Raw genomic sequence first — 21,853 nt, 5'->3', positions numbered from 1 at the left:
TAACTTGTGAGCCAGAGTGATTGACTGTTTTAACGTCCTATTAGTCCATAGATCACAAAAGGTTCTGGCAGAGGCATATCATTCTAAGATAATAAAGCTGGCATAGAGGATGCCAAAATAAGCAGTTCTCTAGTTGGTGCTCTTTAATTCATCCATACATAATCTTGCAGAGAGAGTGTGAGGTAAAGCACAGTCATATAAATATGATACAAAAACCTGGTATGTGGTTAAAACTTCATAGAGCATAGGGAAAAATAGAAGTTTATGTAAAGCTAGAAAACTGTTAATATGCCAGCAGCTGCAGTGAAGATTCAGCGCAGGCAAAAGCAAGGTCATGATTCCAGTGCAACAAGCTACAGAAAGGGTTTGTCTCTGCTTCTTGTTAAGAGCTGTGTTGCCATTCACTAGCTGCAGGAGGTGGGCCTATCATTTAAGAGTTGATTGAGGGTTTTTGACTGAGTGGTTATTGATTGAGAACATCCGCTTGGTGAGGTGGCAAACTGATGACAATGTTGTAAATGTATTGTTAGAGTGTAGGGAGAGATCTAGACGGTTGATTGATGATGGTAAAGGTGACAACATCATAGGATAGTCATAAGCCACACTCCTGTTGGCGGGGAAAATTAATATGAAAATCATTTAGATGCAATGTTTATTCACTCCTGCATGAATATAATGTTTATTTTATTACACACCACCAGCTAGCCCAGCTGTCACTCTGTTTGGTTTGTGGTATTTTATTGTTTGGCTTCACTGTAAAATTTGTAATATTTGTTTAAAATAAATACAGAAAGGAGAACGTGATTACCTACTAGGAAAGAAAACTTCAGGATATATCCAGTGACTTAAAAGTTGCACATTTTTTGTCAAGGTTGTGGGATGAGAAGCACTATGGCCTACAGAATGGAAACGTCCATATTGCTTCTCTGTAATCTTCTTCATTCCAATTATGCACTCCTTTTCTAATACCTTACCTAAGCCTTACCGCTGCACCCCACCCAAGCAACCTGTTTTCTCTTTCGACTAATCATTCAAATTCATACCTGTTTCTCTTCAAAGGGATCAGACCTCTCCTGTTTCCTGTAATATCCAAGCTCCTATCGCCTTGAAGAAGGCATGGGTGCGAGGGACATAACTGAAGTAATGGGTTAAGGAGGACAGAACAAAAAACTTGCAGATAAGTAATCAGGGCATTACTGCCTCATTTGCACCCTCTCATCCCATTCCATATTATGCCGTATGCCGAAATACAAGAGCATATTGACTTTGATATACACCTGAAAAAATTGTAATACAGGAGTTCATCATGACACAAATTTATTGTGAGAAAAATAATCTCCTGACATAATCCAATATTATACTATTAGCATTTATTACTTCTCCTTCAATATGTCCAGGTGCCATTTCAATCTGTAATGGAGATCAAATGTCAACGGATATGCCCATGTAGCTGCTGTACACATGTGTTGGATTGAAGCTCCACCCCATTTTGTACAAGCTTGTCTGGACCCAGGATGTGGTTTATCTGCATTCAGTTAGGCCAACATTATCACCTCCTTTATCTATCTACCAAGTTTTACCAAACAGATTTTAAAATCTCTCTTGGCTGCTCCAAAATTTACAGATAGAAAATCACATTTCCTGCATTTTACAGTTCTTTGAAGATACATTTCAACTGTTGTGACCAAATTTAATCTCTTCAGCTGAGCCTTAACATCTGATTCTGGATCAGCATTCACAACTGGCACAACTATCTATTGGTTTCTGAGAAAGGCTGAAACTATTTTAGAAATAAAATTCAGATTTAACCTTAACACACGGTTCTCAGAAATCTTCGTATAAGGTGGTACACTAATTAAAGTGTTTACTTTGCCCAAAGCTCTAGCCATTGTAGTCATAGCCAACAAAAACAAACATTCAAAGACAGAAACACCTGTGAGACTTCCCCTAGTGGCTCAAACAGAGGCTTCTGAAGAGCTGACAAAGCCAACTGAAGATACCAGATATCCTTGCTCCTTTAAGTCTCAAACCTTCTGATTAGCTTTAAAACCTAACCATCTACTCTTGTTAAGGCACCCCAGCATACAAAAAATGTTTTGCTAGCTGCCCACTATAATCTAAGTGTTGCTACTACCAGTTTCTTGTCAACACTCTCATGAAGGACCTGAAAAATCGTATTTGTAGAACATTCTGTATGGTAATACACGTTGCTCTGACACCAAGAATTGAAACGCATCCAGTGATGATTATATGCCTTTTAGTGGATTCTTATGTGGCTGTCTGAATAAAGGCACTGCAAGAGATGACTCGACCTCCATAAGCCCCTTCCTCTCTACTGTCAGACCCATAACCTCAGATATTGAGGGTTTTCCAAGGGAATATTGGGTCTGTAGGAAGAAGCTACCCCTCTTACATCAACAGTGTCTCCAAAAGTGGAGAACACTATCTATTTGGCCAAAATGGACATACCAGCATGATCTCTGCCTTCCCCCTAGGATGTGTGAAAAGAAATGGAATCTCTTTGCTTATTGGATTACCAGTACATCCACCTCCATCGCTAAGGGATCCTGAAACCTGCCAAAAACTCAGAAATTCTGCATTGTGTCAGTTTGCGAACAGGTCCACTGTTGACTATCCAAAACTGCTGCAGATATCGTGAAACACATCTGTCAGCATTTGATAAAGTTGTTACATTAGAAACCCTCTGATAAGTGTTATCACCCTTATATTGTCCTCCCCATGAAGATGACCAGCCTTAATTGCCAGATGTACCTTTGCCCATAATATAATCTTGATTAAGATATTCAGTGATCCTCACCTACCCCCAAACTGGTGGTTGAAATAAGGCATCATTACTGTATTCTCCGGCGTATTAACACTGATGCATTGCAGATGTCCTTCTTGAACACCTGTAGAGCTTTCTACTTGGGTTTGCAAATAATTTATGAGAACTCTTCTCTGGGCAGGAATGCTGATGCCATCAGATTTGTTGTAATTTCACTGATAATTACTTATGTTGAATTCTGGTAACAAACTATTTAGTGAGCAGATATATGCATGTTTGTTACAAATTTCTTCACAATCACCAGTTTAGGAATAAGATAGGTACTTAATCATTTATCAGTCATGTTGAAGGCCATAGACCTACTTTGGCTGTACCATAAGGCTGAAATGTGTTGACTATCATTAGGATGTATGGTGAGTAAGTATCTCACAACATCCAATGACGTTTTTCTAAACTTATCGAGGGCACCTTTACTAAATACATTTGTGTGTCTCACTAGGTAATTTTAACTATTCTCTCATCTCCAAATAATATATCCAAGTGCTCCCAAAACGCTATAGAACCTATCCAAACTAAGACTTACTATTGGCTGTGGACGGGACCCTATGATGAAGCATGCCACCAAGTGTAAGTGAGAGTCCCTGTCCAAAAATAAAACAAAATGCTTTTCTCTAAAGAAAACAGGGAGGTTGATTTGATCAAATTAAGCCTCACAGCTATACCTTTTTTGTGTTAGAGCTCTCCATAATGCCATTTTTCCCTTATTTTGAATGTATGCTCCTTTTCCGGCTAAGACTATCAACCCTGAGCTGTCTGTGCATCTGGCACAACCCTTGTCCCATTTTGCTGGTGTCCTATGTTTCAATCTTTCTTAACTTATTTTTTTTTAATTAAAAGTTTTGTTAACAATCGCGGAAGTATGCCAACAGTTAAACAGTGCAGCAGAGTTACATTGGCTTGCCAGAGCGCTGTACAGAATTCCATAATTTACCATGTCCCCTGGTGGAGAAGAGGGGAAGTGGGGGGTAGCCTAGGAAGGGCAGAAGAGGTACCAAATATACATAATAACCCCCAGTGCAGTGCAGATGTTCAAACAGGGTTACATCCATAAGTTACAGCTGTGCCTCGCTGCCAGGTCCGCTACCTACATCAGCAGGGGCTTCCTCGTCCCCTTTAGACTGTTGCAGTCCCTCCACAGAGCCCTGAACATCCATATCCAGACAGTCAAGCATGGCACCCCATATTTCCAGATCTCGCAGCACATGGTCATCCTGTCTAACTCTTTTTAGTCTGAATTCCTCTGCTACTGCTCACTCTATAGGGGCTGCTAACCAGCGGTTCAATGTCGGTGGCATAGGGTGGGCCCAGTTAACAGCTATGAATCTCCTTGCCAGCACAAGACCAAGCAAGTCAAATTGGTACCTCATTTTACTCCCTTTGATTGGACATGTCAGTAAGGCCAGCAGGCAGTGCTTCACACTCCACTCGAGGGCCTGTCACCTTGCATAGCGTATCAACTACCCCAGTCCAGTATGCCCTCAGTCTGGTGCATTACTATGCAATGTGCATAAAGTGTGCAGGTGTAGCTCTGCAGCGAGGGCAGCCATCCAATCTAGTTGGGAAGATCCTAGGCGTGAGGTAGGTGTGATGCAGATAGTAGAACTGTCTTAGGTTAAATTACGTGTTGCTGGCTGTGTCACGGACCTGTGCTTGGGCGCATTTCCATTCACTGTCTGTCAGCTGATCCCCCAGTGCCTCGTTCCAGCCAAGACGCGTCCGTTTCAAATCCATGCACCTGTCCACTTTTTCAGTGCTGCATACAAGCAGAAGTTCAAACCCTTGTTTGAGCCTATGTCCAGCATCAGCTTGAGCATCCTGGGACACCAGAAAGTCTGTCCGGATCTCCCAGATCGAGCTGGACAACTTTGCATACTGTAGGAACAGCCCGGGTCGCAGCTGAAACAAATCAGTAGCTTCAGCGATTGTGAGGAATGATGCATTTTGGTACATGTCGCCCACGCATTGGCATCCTCCTGCAGTCCACTGGGACATGTCCATCAATTCTGCTGCTTCCCGAAACGATCACAGCCACCATAGTGGAAGGAATTTAGCATGTATGGGCCGATTAAGTACTCTTTTAACACCCAGCTCCCAAATTCTGGCAACCCTACTTACAATATATGGCACATGTGTTGTGACGTGTGCACTGCTCATCAATAGTTTTGGCAGTCTCCCTCCTCTACCAGTCCCCTAATGGACACTTCTCTCTGTTATCCTCTGCAGCCCACCATAGCGCAGTATGCAGCAACTGCCCAGCAAAATAATAACATTTCAGATCCAGGAGGCCTAGGCCACCCTCTCTGGTGTCCAGTTTGCTCCCAGACCAGCGAAACCAGAAGGCTATTCAGGGCCCAAAAGGTGGACCCGGGTATGTCGCCGAATTAATTTTGGAGGATTTACAGGCAGCGGGGAAGGAGAATCATCTTGGTGAGGGCCATTATGTCCTTAACTGAGAGTGGTAGCGTGTTCCTTAAACTCACTGAGGCCCGAAGACCCGTGACCACTGGTCTCATATTGAGCTCATATTAATCCCGCTCAGTGTGCGCAATCCTGATCCCCAAATATCAGAAGCTTGCAGTGTCCCAGGTCAGTCCTGTCTCTGGGCAATCCGGTGTTGATCGTTCCACCAGGCTCCCCAATGGGAACAGATTAGTTTTTTGTGAGTTAACACAAAGAATGAGGCTCGCTCGAAGTCCGTCATAATCTCCAGTAACAGCAGCACCAAGCGATCCAGGTGACTAAGATACACAAGAGTGTTGTCCACGTACATCAAGAGGACATGAACAGCATCTCTAGTCCCAACCCCCTACTACACAAGGTCACGTGGTATCCTCTCTGCCAGCGGCTCCATTGCTAATGTGAAGAGCAGAGGGGCAGTTGGCAGCCTCCATCTCGTGCCTCATCACACTCATATTTGTCTTGACACAGTAGACCCGGTCCGAACCTGGTGATGGGGTCCATATAGAGCGGGCACACCCAGGACAGAAACTCCTCTCCAACACCCATGCACCGAAGGACCTCCTGATGGTGCTCCCAGCCGATGGTGTCGAAAGCTTTCTGGTCGGCCTCCACGTCAGTTCCATGCACCATGTGCATGAGATGGGAGAGATGCCTTAGATTCATATGCGTTCCCGGACACAATAGAAAGCCACATTGGTCTTTTGCTACTAAACTAGCGACTACAGTCTGCAGCCACGTGTCCAATATCTTTGAAAACACCTTTGTGTCCACACCCTGCATCGACTGAACAATACGATCTGGGGTCCTTTGGCTCTTTTTCGGGCTTGGAAACCATAACTACAAAGGCATCCCACATGGCCAGTGGCAGCACCCCCTGACCGTGGACCTTGCGTAGTGAATAGGTGCTGAATAGGTTTGGTAAAATTCGACTGGGAGACGATCCAGGCCTGCGCATTTTCCACTCCGCATTTCCTGGAGTACTGCAGTGAGCTCTTCCAGACAGGGCTCACCCTGACTCCCCCTCGGTTGCTCCCTCTGGGTATCCTTAAGCACCGGGAGCACTACTCGGTCCAGAAACACTCCAATAGTGCTCATCATACCTGTAACCAAGTCCTCATATACATCCACAACGAAAGTCTTAAGTAACCTATTTATCCCCAACTGGCTACATACTCTGGAGCCATCTTGGGCAACCAGAGGCAGTACCAGCAGAGGGAGTTATCTCCAGAGCAGCCAGACCAGCATGTGCCCCGACTTATCCTATGCCGTTTGACTGCCATGTGTGGTTTAGTGCTGAACCAAAGGGGATGCCTATCTATCGCACCATCCAACACACAGTTAAAGTCACCATATGAGCGGCACTCCCGCATACAGCTTGAGTTCCCTCTCCACTGCTGCAAAGAACTCCGCATCATCAGTGTTAGGGGCGTATACATTGAGGAAACAAAGCACCGCCTCCTCCAAGGTCCCGTAGACTAGGATGAGATGCCCCTCAATATCAGCCCTGAAGCTTCGCACCGTGAAGGGGGCCTGCGGCGCTATGCAATTGGAGACCCCCTGGCATAACTCGAATATATGGAAGAGAAAAACTGTACTCTCCACTTTTTCTGAAGCTTCTGGACTGCAGCCTCCAACAGGTGCATCTCCTAGAGCATGGCAACCTGTATCCCCAGTCTGTGCAGGTAGGCTTTCACTCTACAGCTTTTCACAACGTAGTCAGACCCTGCACATTCCAAGTCATTCCTCTATTGTGTCCTCCCATAGGAAACTCGTGTTGCTCCTTGCCACACCGTCTCGCGCCAACAAAGGGTACAACTTAGCCCCTCCCTATATCCACCAACCTGCACAAAGGCTTTATAGCTTAGCACCCAACCAAGCTCCTGCTGCATAAAACTAGAAAACATTGTAATATAACAACTCAAATCCTCCTCTCCTCTCCCTGGGTAAACACACTGAACCCCAAAAGGTGTCTCCCCAATCATACAAACCCCTCCCCAAAAAGCTAATGATATGTGAAAACCACTCTCACAGAAATCCCTATTTCAGGGGTCAGGGTATCATAGGCACAGCAAAGTGCACCCCATTAAGGAGTCTCTGTCCCAATAGTACTACAACTATTCCTCACACTGAAGCACACTGTCAGAACCAAACAGAAACCAACATTACTAATGAGGGGGGCAAACTCGAACTTCCCCGCCTGCCCTCTAAAAGCTGCAACACTCCCGGGTCCAGTGTTCACATCATATAAGGCAGTAAGTTAATTTACGTCCACACGAAGGCACAGGAATGTTCAGTACATTACCCCTGAAGCCCACAGTTCACAGCAGGAGCCTCCAGCATCCCTCGTGTTTGGGCAGCAGTGGGTGCAAGGGAAGAGGGTGGCCGAACAGGTTGTCTCACGACTCAGGGAATGAGCTCAGTCCAGCTCTACCCCTCATCCGAGACGTCCGAAGGTTGGCAAATGCCTCCTGGCATGAAGGACCCAATACCATAGGCGTATTGTCAATCACTCCAGAGTTTGCCTCACTCGAATGCAACATCACCCACTTCACCTTTGTTCTCGTGTCTCCTGCACCAACCTATGTCACAATTTTACCATTCGAAGTAACAGAGGAACTCCTACGTCCACATTCTTTGGCTGCAACCACCAACACATTGTTCCCTGATTGTACTTGTCACTAGAATGAGAAAATTGAAGACCTGTGATATTGTGTGTAACTGCTACAGAATGTGATGTACTAAAAGGCCCATGTAAAGGCATGCCCAAGAAACTACAAAGAGGCATGCTACCTATAAAGAAAAACAACATAAAAGCATGATTCAAACTTGTTCTTAATATTGATTTTCTAATGCTAAATGTATCAGTATATTTACACATAGCCTATCCCCCTGAAGTTCGAGCCATGTTTTTTACTGATGCTTGAATCCCTTTTGCAGTGATTTCTGAGCCTCTGCATCAATTTCATCTTTCTGCTCACAGGAAGAGGTACCATTCCTTTCTCCATCTGAAACTACAATTCAGTGTATTCTAGACTTTGAAAAGGCTGAAGGTAGGACTTCTGAGATCAAACATTAACGCTTGGAATTTCCATTGCATCTCTCCCACTGCAAATTGAGATAGTTCTGGTAAAGTTTCAACAGATGGGTATACAAAATCCATTGATGGCAAAATAATTCTGTTTGACATCAATTGAATTGCTTGTTGCAAAATGCTTAGTTTGAGATGTGCTGTTTGTTAAAAAGATTAATCGTCTTCAGGCCTATTACCAACTTGTACTGACCTGAAGAGGTCTTGACTAGAAATACTGTGGAATATCATCACCATTTCCTCTCCATTTCTAGAACATAAACAGTCACCTTCTACTGAAGCAGTGACAGAATATTTTATTGTAAAGCTTTCCTCTTAAACCGATTCCATGGAAAGGAAGTCAATAAGAATCTTGAAGCTGGAGGAATTGATTGGAAATCCAACACATAACCTTGTCTCACCACTTGTAACACTCAGCTGTCCTTTATTGACTTTTTCCTTATATCAGATGTGCCTCCACGAAGAACTCTGCAGGACAGCATAGTCGGGATCTCTACCTCTGATTTCCTTTATGATCTTAACCATTACTGTGCTAAGCATTTCCCCCTAGAATGCTATGCTTTTTTGGCTATTTGGGGTAGTTTGCACTTAAGCCCCCATAACCTTTTTTTCCACATAAGGTACCAATGCTAAGTTTTTGTCCTTCTTTTCCAACATCCTGAGGATCCTAAAGGTAACCAGGAATTGTGAATTTGAAAATGACTAGGAAGACAATGTCCATTTGTGGCAGTTTTCCTTTGTAACTCCTTGTAACAGTGGGCTAATTTACAAAAGCAATATACTATTACATCTGCTAGACTCTTCTGGTGGCAGGGCAGGAATATATATAGGGTTTGTAGGCTTTCCAAGAGCCCAAGTTACCTAGATCATGCAGCTGAGCTGCACCTTTCAATGGTTTGTCAATGTGTACCTGGTATAGAGCAATTCATGTGGTAAACATGAAGAGTGAAAAATGGGTATCAATTAAACTATGTATTTCTGAAATGGACACTAGATATGAAGCTTAGGAGCAGTGGTTAATTTATACATCTCTGAATTTGTGGGTACCCCTGTTATGTGATTCAGAGGTCATTTCTCAAGATGCCTTTCTTCTTACACACCGGCTTACATTTGGAAGATACAGTTGCGGAGAAATACAATTGACAATAACAAATGTTCTACTATTCTGTTTGCCCCAAAGTCTCCCGAAAAAAATAGTACCTCACTTACTTGGGTATGCTTAGAGCTCGTGACAGGCGAGGGCCCAAAATGCAACTTAGACACACCACATTTTTAAGACTGAAAACATACCCTTCTTTGCAGTGTGGATAGCTATGGACTTTGGGCCCAAGCTCAGCCAGCATTTCGGGAAGCCTAGACACGTAGAGGAATCCAGGCTAGGGTGACTTGATTGGCTCTTTCTACATTTTCCTACACAGAAGCCTTTGTTAACTTCAAAGCTTGACTAAAACACCCATTTTCCTCACATTTCTGTGAGGAAGACTTCTGGAATTTGTAGAGAGCCAATAATCTTGTATCACCCAGCATTCCCTTGATCTCCCGATTAAAAATGGTACCTCACTTGTGTGGGTAGGGCTAGTACCTGCGACAGGTAAGGCCCCAAAATACAACATGGACTCATCAAACTTCTCCACTGAAAACTGACCCTTTTTAGCTATGTGGGTAGCTGTGGATGTTGGGCCCTAACACAGCCAGCACTTAGGGAACTCCAGCAAACCTGCACATTTTTGGAAACTAGGCCCAGCCACACAAGTGGGGTAGCATTTGTATTGGATTAGGGGGTGAACTGTGGGTGGTAGAAATTATGTAGATCCCTGTGTTTTCGAGAAGTTTGCATCACAGAAATGTAAGGTGAATGTATGACGTTTGTCAAAGTTTTGAGATTTGCAGAGCATTGTGTGAGAGAAAAGTTAATGGGATCCACACGAGGCACACCATCTTGGACTTCCCCAGGTGTCAAGTTTTCAGAAATGCCTGGATTCAGTAGGTTTCCACGGATGGCAGCTAATGGAGACTAATTTTGGGTAAGTATCCTCAATCCACTCCTAGGTTGCAGAAAGACTGATGCAACTGTTCTGGCACGATGCACCCCTTTTTTGAGCCTATTTTTCCCCTTGTGTGTAGTTGCTTTTCTGACTCCACTCCCACCCCCCTTCCTCCCCGGCGTTGATTTTGGGCAAACACCCTCAATCCAACTCTCCAGAGAGGGGGTGCATAAAGATAAATGCACTTACCCTAGGTTGGGGGCACAGCGTGATTCCTAGGCGAGCCACCACCTAAATCCTTTTTTTGGACATCTAATGGACTTTTTTTTTTTAAATCTATCTCATTTATTCTCCTGACCTCTTAAATCCTCTGGATGAATTGAAGGAGACAAGTGATGCCACTTTTGATCATGCTTCCCCATAGCTGCTGAATTCATAATGACAAGGTACAAGCAACTCATAACTTTACATAAAAAAGGGACAAGGACCACTCCATTTCTAAATCTTCTATAATAAAAATATATATTATTATATAGGAATATACATACTTAACGCTTCCTGAAAAACAAAAACTACTTATAAATTATTCTTATTCATGTACATATACTACTATTTCATCTATTATCTACTGAGTCATCCTCCTTAACTCTATAAGAAAAATAATCTTTCTGTTCAACGTGCAGTTTTCCAAAACGGGAAAGAACACCTGGATGAGTCTGTTTGGTTTTTAATATTTTGCAAATGTCAACAGGTTCACAGAGGGCCCAGGCACCTCTACCATCAGACGATAAAGACTCATGAATGCTTTTTTAAGAAGCAGTCCTGAGCTCTGTCAGTATGGCACCGGGACCCGATCTCTTCTTAAAGCCAGCAGCAGCTTCCAATTGTATGTAATTCACAGCTAAACTTTAACACAGGCCAGAGCGCTGCTAATATGTACTGCAGGCCCTAGCACAGCAGAAAAAGCTTTATAAGTGGGGCCAAGCACCACTGGTAAATGATCAGGGTCTAAGAACTACTGATACTGAATGCAGGCACCCTCACTGCTGACAAGCAATATGAGGTTGAGCTGGTCGCAATGAACAACTGCAGTACTATCATTGTAACTGGGGTGGAGGCTGCCTCCTTGTTCTCCATATTAAAGGGCCCTCCACTACCAATTACTGGAGTCCCTTGCCTATTCTCATGTGTGGGTCCTGCATGTGAGAGATTTGTGTTGTGTGTGTATGCCTGCTATACAGTATCATGGTGAATCTTGGAATGCATTAGAAATTCATTTTCATGGGTGCAGATAATGTAAAGGCTTACTGTCCATGGGGGTGAGGCATACTTTACCCTTTCTCTGTTCAATGTAGGTTTCCACGTTTAGAGTTGGTTACAGTTAAACATGGCCCACCCTTCTTCCTGTGTTGGTGGGTGTCTCCTCCAAAGGATGGCCTTCTGATAGTGTTCTGTTTGGCTCAGATCAACAAAACATCTTAACCTTTTCAAATTGTTTACTATCTACTTCCTGATCCAAAAGCTGTGATAAGTGGACTGTAACAACGATTATTTAGAAGACAGCAAACATTGTTTGCTTCAGGCTTCTGCTGTAGCCACCAAAAGGCGGTACCCATAGGGCACTGCACGTGAATCCCTGTAGGGAGATGTTATGTCTTTGTGAGAATGGGGTGCACATGCCGGCGTTTTAAGAATTGAGGTTGGTGGATCACAGAGATCTGAAAGTGCTGGTACTCCGCACTAAGGAGAAGGTAGCTACTACAAGAAAGGAGGCTGCGGTTACAAGTGGGGGACCAGGCATGCTAGCATCCACCCATATGGAAGAATTAATAGAGACGGCATTACATCTTGAAGCAAACTCTGGAGTCTAGAATATTAACACTTCAGCACCTGTATATAATGCTCCAAGTTAGTTGTTTACAGTTTACTCATATCCATATATCGATATTAAACACTGATTTTAGAAATTTGCAAAGAAACTATCAAATACGTTTTTTAATGGTTTTTATTTTAAAAAATATTCAAGGTAGACGTTCTTCAAAAGGATCCAATAAGCATTGAGAAAATATTACATTTGGGTTTTCATTATATTCAAAACAATGCTTTGATGGCAATTTTGACATATGCATAAAACCAATACTTCCATACAGCACTTCTACCTTTAAATTTCTAGCTTGATTGCCTATATAATGTATCTTAATAAAGAAACATACATGTTTAAATAATCTTGAAACGTAAAGTAAAACAATAACCATGATATAGTATCCATACAGGCAATTTTTTAAACATGCGGATCATTTATCTTAATGGATACCTTTACTGCCTTTATCTGAACATACATATACAACACCACCAGAAAAAGAGGATGTTGCTGAAACATCCTGGCATACAGAACCTGAAACTGCTGAAAATGTGATTACTATTTATACAGACATTGAAAGTGTATCAAGCAGCCAAAATGAAACCTGTACATTAAGAGACCCATTTATAACTATTACTTCCTTGCTTCATCTGCCAAAATTCAAAATCAACTGTTGGGAGCTGGGTTCTGGTTGCAGTGCCCTCCATTTTTGTCTGGTTTTTAGATGCAATGTTGACTGCAGTGCACTGGATTCCTGCTACCCAGGTCCCCAATGCCAGTGTTCCTTCCCTAAAACAAGACACCTGGTCACTTGATCCCCAAGTGACCAGCCCTTTTAGCCCCTTATAGGACCTTAGTAAATAGTACCCCTGGTACATAGGGTATGGGTACTGAGGGGGGCCCCTCAGACCTGCAGCACAACTTGTGCCACTCTGACAGACCCAGCACCAACCTTATGCAGACTGCCATTGCAGGCTGCGTAACAAGGTGCTTTCAAAATTTAAAACGCGACACGGTACACAGCCTGTGTGCCGTGTCCCCTAAACACTGCATACAATATATGTAAGTCACCCCTCTAGCACAACTTACGGACCTGAGGCAGGGTGCCTTATATTACATGTGAAGGCATATCTGCATGAGCAGATATGCTCCTGCTATGTCTTTGTCGATTTTCAGACATAGCAAGTGTACAGAGAAGCCATTTTAAATGCATGTCCTGGACAATGGTCACTATGAGTTCCTCAACTACATGAGGGCTTCTCTGAATCCTGGGATATTTGGTATCAAACATCTCAGAATAATAAACCCTCACTGACTCAAGTGATTGATTTATTAAAACATGCACCCGGGGGCACCTCTATGCACCTTAGAGGTACCCCCTGAAAACCTACCCAGCTATGGGTGTGTTCAGTGACTGGTTCAAACCGGTGTTGCCACCCTAGACCGAGTTCAGCCCCCCCTGAGGTGAGAGCCAGTGCTCACAGAGGCCCAGAACAAAAGCCCGCTCTGGCCAGAGGTGTGACCTTCTCTCCCAGGCAGGATGGACATTCCAGGGCAGGGAGCTTCAAAGGGCTTGCCGCATTTGTAATGTGACTCCGGAGTCTCCAGAGAGTGCAGATAGCCAAACCTCCCTGTCGTGACCCCACTTTTGGTGGTAGCAGAGGTGGGGAAATTAGTTAAATTAGGGGGAGTGCCTACTTCATGCCAGTCCCACCCTTAAGGTGGATGAATTGAAGTAGAAACTACTTTTTAAATTCCTTATCCTGTTTGAAAGGAATTAGGCCACTAGGGTTATGGTTATGCCCACATCCCAGCGGAAGTGATCATAAAAAGTGTGTAGTGACTCTCAAAGTGGTCAGCCCACTGGCTACTGCCCGGCTCTCCCTGTAACGCCCCTAAGTGTAGTAATTAGGTGTACCCCTGAACCTTAGATTTCTGATTTCGACAACCTAAGAAGACCCAGACAGAGAAGAGTTACAGTCACAGAATAGAAGAAGAATCAGCTAAACTGGTCCCACCCAGCCCCTCCAGCATGCCTACTGACTTTGAAGAATCCCGCACAAAAAAGCCAATTCGTCCAGCCTTCAATAAAGACTCAAGTCTCCCGTGAGCACCGGACTTGCCCTACAACAAGAAACTCCAAGAAAAATACTCTGCAGCTGCTGGAACCCCAGAAACCCAGAGTTTAGTGTTGTTTCACCCATCTTGGACTCTCCGAGACACCTGCAGCCTCTGCACGCAGGCCTCCTCTCCCACAGGCTTGTGGAGAGAGAAAATCTGCCAGCACCAGCATCCACTGCATCTGTGACCCCTGATACCAGCTGAGGTGGGTCATCTGTGTCAATGACATACCCTGGCCCCACAATGCCTGCAGCCTGAACATACAGGACCCCCTGAGTGCGTGTGCTCCCGGACCCGAAAACCCAACACCTAAGGACAGCCGTGCATCCCTTTCCCCTGGGCAGAGGAGAAGAGGACCAAAGGTGCCTCAATGTCCCCGAGCACCCCAAGTCTACTACCTACTTGCTGGTTGTCTCTGACTGGCTTCCTAGCCAGAGCCTGCAGCCAGCCTCTCATAGGAAACCATGGGCTACCCAATGCATTACTGCACCCCTGCACCCGGCCGCCCCAGTGCTGCCCGGTGTAACCTATTCTTCTGGTTTTGATCAGTGCCCAGTACTTTCCTTAACTCCTTCAGATTGGCTTTATAAGCCGTTGTTAACCCTGTGATTCCTTCACATTGTTTTTCTCAATAGGATAACATTGAGAGAACTCTGAAAATGTCACTGTCTGTTTCTGAAACTGCAAATGCTTTATGCTTAAAAGTTTACTTATCTGATTATGAAGTTCTTGGGTTTGAAACATATAAAAAGAGTTGTTATATTTCTAAATTGGTCTCAGACTTATTCATTGAGTGTGTGTCTTATTTATTGCCTCTGTGAGTACAGCAAATGCTTAGCACTACCCTCTCATAAGCCTAACTGCTCACTCACACTACCACAAATAGAGCATTAGTCCTATCTACTTTTGCCTCTGCAATACCAATTAGGGGTCCATTAGATTATCTGCACAGCGTACCTCATTTTAGTGCACTATATAGAGAACCATCTTTCTACATCAACCATTACCATGCATTTATATTCTGCACAAGCTCCTACTCAGTTCCATGCATTGGGACAATCCATGTCAAAAACTCAAAGGAAGCACCACAGGGCAACTCTTCACTGAGTAGATGCGTATCAAATTTACAACAATTTCTGAATATAATAAAGCCATTACATCAGGCTTTAAAGAGTTAACTATGCCTATAAAGGATATGGCCACACAAATGGGTCAAGGCTGTGCATCACACAGGTGTCGACTGAGACACATGAACACGCACCTTCAAACGTTTAATTGTTTTGTGGAAATGACACTCTTCAAGAAAAGAAAGTAAATGCTGTTTATTTATATTCACTTAACATCTCTATTATGGAGTAATATGTTCATAATATATATGTTCGAGATCTTCAAAATAATAAGGGAATAAGCAGAAAAAGTTTGGTTTAGTATTTTATATTCTTTGTTTGGTCGTTATTTCACAACATGTCAGTGATATATACCTTAAAAATAGTTGTTTATGACATCATCCACGTAGCGATGTCCCTCTGCAGCTCTTGCTGCATTGGGTTATTGAGGTGGCAAACGAAGGGGATATTCTATATCATCTTTATCTGAATCGTCACTTTCAGGGTCAATTGGGAGTGTCTCACAGATTGATAATTTATGCAGCATAGCACAGTTTGCTATTATTTTGCAGCACATTCATGTATCATGATTTGCTGAATTTATTGTGAGAGCCAAGATTATCACAGCTCTAAAATCAGTATTAATACCCTTATCCTGAGGGTGTGGAATAAACAGAGTTCAGTTCAAGATATTATCTAGTTATCCCTGCAGACAATATGTTTTATTATTTTGGATCTCCTATCTTGGGAATAAATATTCTGTAGAATTTAACTCGAGAACATATCTAGTTATCCCTACCAACAACATATTGTATTACTTTAAATGACTGACTTTGACAGATGTTTTCTTCATAACATTTGTTGTATGAACAGGACTACTATTGCTGGACACGTATTGGCCGTTTGTAAAGAAATGTTTTTAAGAACTAATGAAAATCAAGGCCAAGATTTATGGACATTTATGAACATAAAGTTTATTTAAAAAAAAATAAAGATAATAATCACAATTATGTTGTTTCCACACCACTGAGAACGAATGATGGACTGATTTGCTTACTCTAGGGCAACACCACTTTTGTGCAGATATTGAAATCTGCCTTAAGTAGCCCAAATGTCTGCTCAATAATGCTCCTTATTTGTCTGTGAGCAGCATTGTAATTCTTTTGTCTAGGAGTTTGGGAATGAAAGTACAAAGTCATAATCCATGGTCTTAATGCATGCGCACTGGTAGCTGAAAAGTAACAAAGTAGTTTTAAAAGAAATACCTAAAAGTGGCCACTAAGTTTACATTTCAGACATAATTAGCTATCAATTAGCTCTCTCCAAGCTTTCCTCTTGCTAGCCACTCATATTGTTAACAGGATCTGTGAGTGCTTCCAGGGTATCTAGCAACAGATGTGTAGCATTAAATACTACTTGTATATTTAAAGAATGTTTGCTCTTTCGATTGGGACACATACTGTGTTTCAGGGGATGGACAAATGAGAACATTGTATCCTCTACACATCTAGTCACTTGGCAGAAGTGTGGTATAGCATAGAATTGGATTTTTGTAACTTCCACCTTTGCAGGAAACTTGGAAATGCAATGAGTGATTTTCTTCTAATTACATTGGGTCAGGGCTTTTTAAAAGTTCTGCATGAGGCACTATGTGAAATCCTTACTGAAACAGTGCCTTTGTAGCTGCCAGAAGCTAAAAGGTGTAAGGTACAGAAAGCCTGAACATGTGTAGGAATAGCACCACTGCGTTGTATGGGTCTTCTTCATACAGGATCCAGATCATTAATTAAAGTTATAGTCACCTGCTTAGTAAATATATGCCTAGCATAAACCTCATTGGTTTGTTAAAAATGTCACCCTCTATCTAATAATGCTCTATCTCCTCCTCCTCTGTTTAGCACCTAGGATCTGTATCCTCCTCCCTACAGCATAGAGTGCAACCATTTATAAAGATTGCAAAGCATTTTGGGCCCACTTCTATACTTTGCACCTGGTTACCACTTGTTTCTCCATGATGGTATTTTGCAAGTGCAAAATGCTCTGCTCCCTATTTGAGCATGCTTTGTACATTAAAATATTGATTCACTTACTAAGAATCGCATTTAGTGATTTAGTATTTTCTGTCGCAAACATAAGGAATCACTAGATATTTGGTGTGATGTGCTATTTTGAGAAATATTCCTTTGTATTTAAAAATCAACAACACTTTATTTATTGATCACTAACCAGTATTTATACGTCCAGCCCTGGGTCTTAGGTATAGGCAGTTCTTTAAATAAATGGTCTTGTATGCCTGTCAACATATCCTAAATTTACATTTTGTCTTTAGTTAGGAGTCAGTGCAAGTTATTTTCGTATTAGTGAGATTCTGTACCATTTTTAACTAAAAAGGGGTTCCCAAAATTGAGTTTAGAATTAATTAATGGATGAGCAGAACTTCTCAGGTTGCTGTTGTTTAATCTTCTTGAGTTAATGAACAGCATAGTAGCTATGATTAATTTGTAAATGTGTTGACCGAGCAAGAGAGTGGAGTTAAAGTTAAAATTCATCCCCAGTGATTTTTCTTGTGGACAGATTGAAGGAGAAAAGTCTTCATCTATAATTAGTCTGTTAACTTTACAATTAGGCATTAGAAAGTTATGTTCTAGTAAGGGCTACATGCAAAATATGTTATATATGTAACTGACCAGTTCCTTATTATTAGCTTTATATTTAGGTCCCAAAAATGAATTGGAATGATCAACAGCAATTGCCAGATTTCCATGAAGTTAATATGATATTTCAAATGATTCTAATATGTTTTCTACGCAGACCCCATTTACACTCATGAAAATTGCTAAAATCGCTTATTTTGGTGCACAAATGGAACTGCCCTGTTTTTGCATTTTAACCCAAGTTTGTATATTGTTGTTCAATTTTGAACAGACATCCTCTGATGAAGAATATGCGTACGTGGAGAAAATTAAGATGCTGCAAAAGGAAAATTTGCAACTCAAAGCTAAATTAAAAGAACATGATGCTGCCATTTCGAACTTAAGACAATTAATTCAAGAAAAGGTATTGTATATGCTTATAAATTACCAGTCTTTAAATTAGGTTGCTTGTAGAGGGGCATATTTAGAAGAAGGCTGATGTAGGGCAGAAGGATGACCCAAGAAAATGTGGCATTGGATGAATAGCTAGTCCAAATGGTAACAAATGTTTCAAGGACTTTCTAGAAGACAAATGGATAGTCTTTCTGGTTAATAGGAGTGAAATGGTGTTCCAGAGACTGATATACCACTGAACTGAACCATTATTTCTTTAAAGTGGGGCAAATGGGAATTAGAAGTTGGAGAAGCTCACAAGCATAAATTCTACTTACCAACTGGAAAATGAGAGTTACAATGTTATAGCTCAAGAGACATGGCTCTGCTGAGGGGATTTTCCTGAAACTTTTTACTTTTTTCTCCCAGTCTTTCTTGACTCTCCGTGTGTGACCTTAGGACTCTGGGCACTTCCCCACCGTCTCGCAGTGGAAGAGTGGGCACGTCTGTCCTACTTATGATAAGAAGGGGAGGGGATAGGGACCTGGTTGAGGTGCTGTACCAAGGAGGGCCCTGTGAAAAAGGTATACCACAAATCCAGGGTGGATACGGCCCTGGCTACTTGGGGAATGTACACTGGGTGGGCCACTCTCTAGAAGACGCCGTTAACCATGGCCTGGGCCTATGGGAAAGGTCTACAGAGGTGCTAGGGTGCCTGCGCTCATGGTGGCAGTCCCGATGCGGGGGCCAACCCTAGCTGCCTTATGCCTTCTCTAGTGGGCCCCAACGGCAGGGCTGGTGGTAGGCGGAGAGCAGGGTGAGGATTCAAAGGTGTACCCTGTCTGGGCAGGGGAGCAGCCTCATGTGGGTGACCCCAACCTAAAGGGGAGGGGGGGGGGGGGTCGGCCGCATCAATAATGGTGGGCCTGTCCTCTACTAGGGGCCATGGGCATTGTCCCCCTGTATGGGCAGGGGGGGAAGTATGCTTGCCTGTCCTCTCCTGGAGGGGAGGTGATGCTTACCAATGTGTGTGGGTCCCACCATGGCAGGGCCCAGGATGGGCACTGAGGCAATGGGGCCTTCAGAGGTATTGAGCCTGGCATACCAGGCCCTTGGGTGCATACTTACACAATGGGTGTATTTCATGTACATTGCACCTGGCACAGCTTGCCAATAGGGGCAACCTTGTCAAGGCGTGCCGAATCATATAGTGAGCCAGGCCCAGGGGGCCTCTCTGTGCCCCTGTGCACATGGAAGTTCATGTATATGGGTAGCTTGGCCTACTTGCACCAGCTCATCATACTCTTAAATGAGAGAGGCACAACTTGCTAGTCTGTGCATACTTGCATCTGGGTGTTGCCATGTGTGAGTGGTGACTAGTATCACTCGCCAGGGTGTGCAACTTGTACCCTGATGGTTTTCCTATTTAGGTACGGGGGCTGGCATCACTTGCCAGAGTGTGCACATTTGTGCATGGGTACCCTAATATAGGAACTGAGCCTGATAGAGCAGGCCGGCATTGGCGCATGTGCACCTTTGTGTGGTGGCTTTAACAAAAGTGCCCCACATGCCCCAGTGGGCATGGGTGTGCACCAGGGCATATGTGCCCAGGGAGCACCAAACTTCCATGCATGTTCGCACAACCTATGAGCACTGTTCTACCCATAAGGTAACATGAGTGTCGGGAGATTACCCATTAAATCAAACTTCCACAGGAGCAGATGTCTTTTACCCAACTCCGTCCAACAGATGCATGCTCACACTTTAATGATGATCTGAAACCTGCAACCACTAGGGGGCTAGGGTAATGGGAATAGAAAAAGAGAGATTGGCTCCAGATCCAGTTCCAGCCTTTGTTTCCCACTTGAAGATAGGATATCCAGTGTGTGCTTCTGTAACCTGCACCTTTCTTCTTATTGGGATTTCTTTAAAGGAAGGACCTGCAGTCGGGTGATAAGAGCATAGATAAGTACATTCCTACTGCGCATTCAACTGTTCAGCCATTCACTTTCACCCAATTCTATCGTTCTCCTAACCTGGATCTTTTGAGAGACTAGCCTCTCTCCAAGAGAACAATGTTAACTTAATATCTTCTTTTCTCCAGGAGTCGGAGGTATCCAAGGTTCTCTCGAGAACAGTTCAAAAGTTCACAGATATACAATCTACTAATGCTTTTTACAGGAAATAAAAAACTCCTTCTCAAGGTTCAGTTTTCTCAATCACAGTCTCTAGGAATTAGATTGAGCACTGAGGTTTGTCTCTAAGACTGGCAAATCTGCAAGGCGAAGAGTTTTTGAATATATATGTACACATATATATTGGCAAGTCTGGAAATCATACAAAAGGATTCCTTACTGCAGTTGCTTGAAGTTCTGTTAAACCAAAATGAATTCTCCTCAGAAAGCAGATAGCCAGTTGTTGGAAGAAGGAGGAAATTCAGCTTCTCGAAAAGGGAGAAAGTAGCTGGTGTGCACACCGTAATAAGAAAAATAATTAATTGCTCAAAACTGGAAAAAGTCTCAATGAAACAAAGCGCCTGAGGAACATTGCTCATTCTCCTCAGGATGAAAGTTGAAGTGCACAGTTCCCAGAGAGAAACAGCTGAAGGGAAGCTTCAGCACGAGACTAAGGTAGAAACACTAGAGCGCTGACCTCACAAAGATTTGCAGCCACCATCTTGAGTGGCAGTTAAACCTGAAGAAGGTAGTTCTAAGAACAACCTCCACAAGAGCCACCGGGAGTGAGGACGCTGCTGCAACCAACATGGGTACAAGGAAAAAGGGAATTGTTTTTTTTTTTTTAGGGAAGAACTTAACAATAGTTTTCCTGACAATGGGAGAATGAGTCTTATTAACTCTGGCTGCAATAGTGGATTTCAGGGAAACAGCCTCCTGATGTTTATTGCCAATGGACGCAGGATGACAAAACCCTTCTGATGGTAAAGGTGGTTTTGTTTTCGAAGCCCTAGAAATGCCACTTCTGGGAAGTGGGCATTTCTAGGTTCTCAAGTGGTTCTGGTGTCTTATAAATTAGGCTTTATTCCCTGGGTCACGGGGGTAGGGCACATCTGTGCAGTCCCCAGGTGACCGTAAAAAAACTTGGGTATCCAGAACGACAGACCCCTGCCATTTGGTGTCTGGATAGATTAGGGGTAGAGGTTTGAGACACTTGGCCTCTCGGAGCCAGAGCATGGCCCCACTGAAGATAAAGACCTGCACTTCAGTGCCTCAGGGCAAACTGGGAGGAAATTTAGGGGAGACATCTGTGGTTCAAAGCAACCATATAGTATAACCAGGGGTAACCTTAATGGTGATGCGAGACGGGTGCTGCTGGACAGGTTGGGCACACTGCCAGAGGAATC

At 43.3% G+C, this 21,853-nt stretch overlaps 1 protein-coding gene across 5 annotated transcripts in view; it reads left to right on the top strand.

The window, feature by feature from the left end:
• The window catches only part of LOC138295831 (myosin-7-like), a 228,303-nt gene that overhangs the window by 74,796 nt on the left and 131,654 nt on the right, over nucleotides 1–21,853 (top strand). For all 5 annotated transcript variants that reach the window (XR_011203695.1, XM_069234387.1, XM_069234388.1 and 2 more), the window contains exon 3: nucleotides 18,392–18,523. Coding sequence is in view for 4 of the 5 variants with exons in the window: in XM_069234387.1 (XP_069090488.1) it covers nucleotides 18,392–18,523 (132 nt within the window). In the remaining variant the exon portion in view is untranslated. The remainder of the gene's footprint in view (nucleotides 1–18,391; nucleotides 18,524–21,853) is intronic.

Source organism: Pleurodeles waltl, chromosome 5 (assembly GCF_031143425.1).
Source record: "Pleurodeles waltl isolate 20211129_DDA chromosome 5, aPleWal1.hap1.20221129, whole genome shotgun sequence".
Classification (NCBI taxonomy): Eukaryota; Metazoa; Chordata; class Amphibia; order Caudata; family Salamandridae; genus Pleurodeles; species Pleurodeles waltl.
This window is presented reverse-complemented; position numbering and strand designations above follow the sequence as displayed.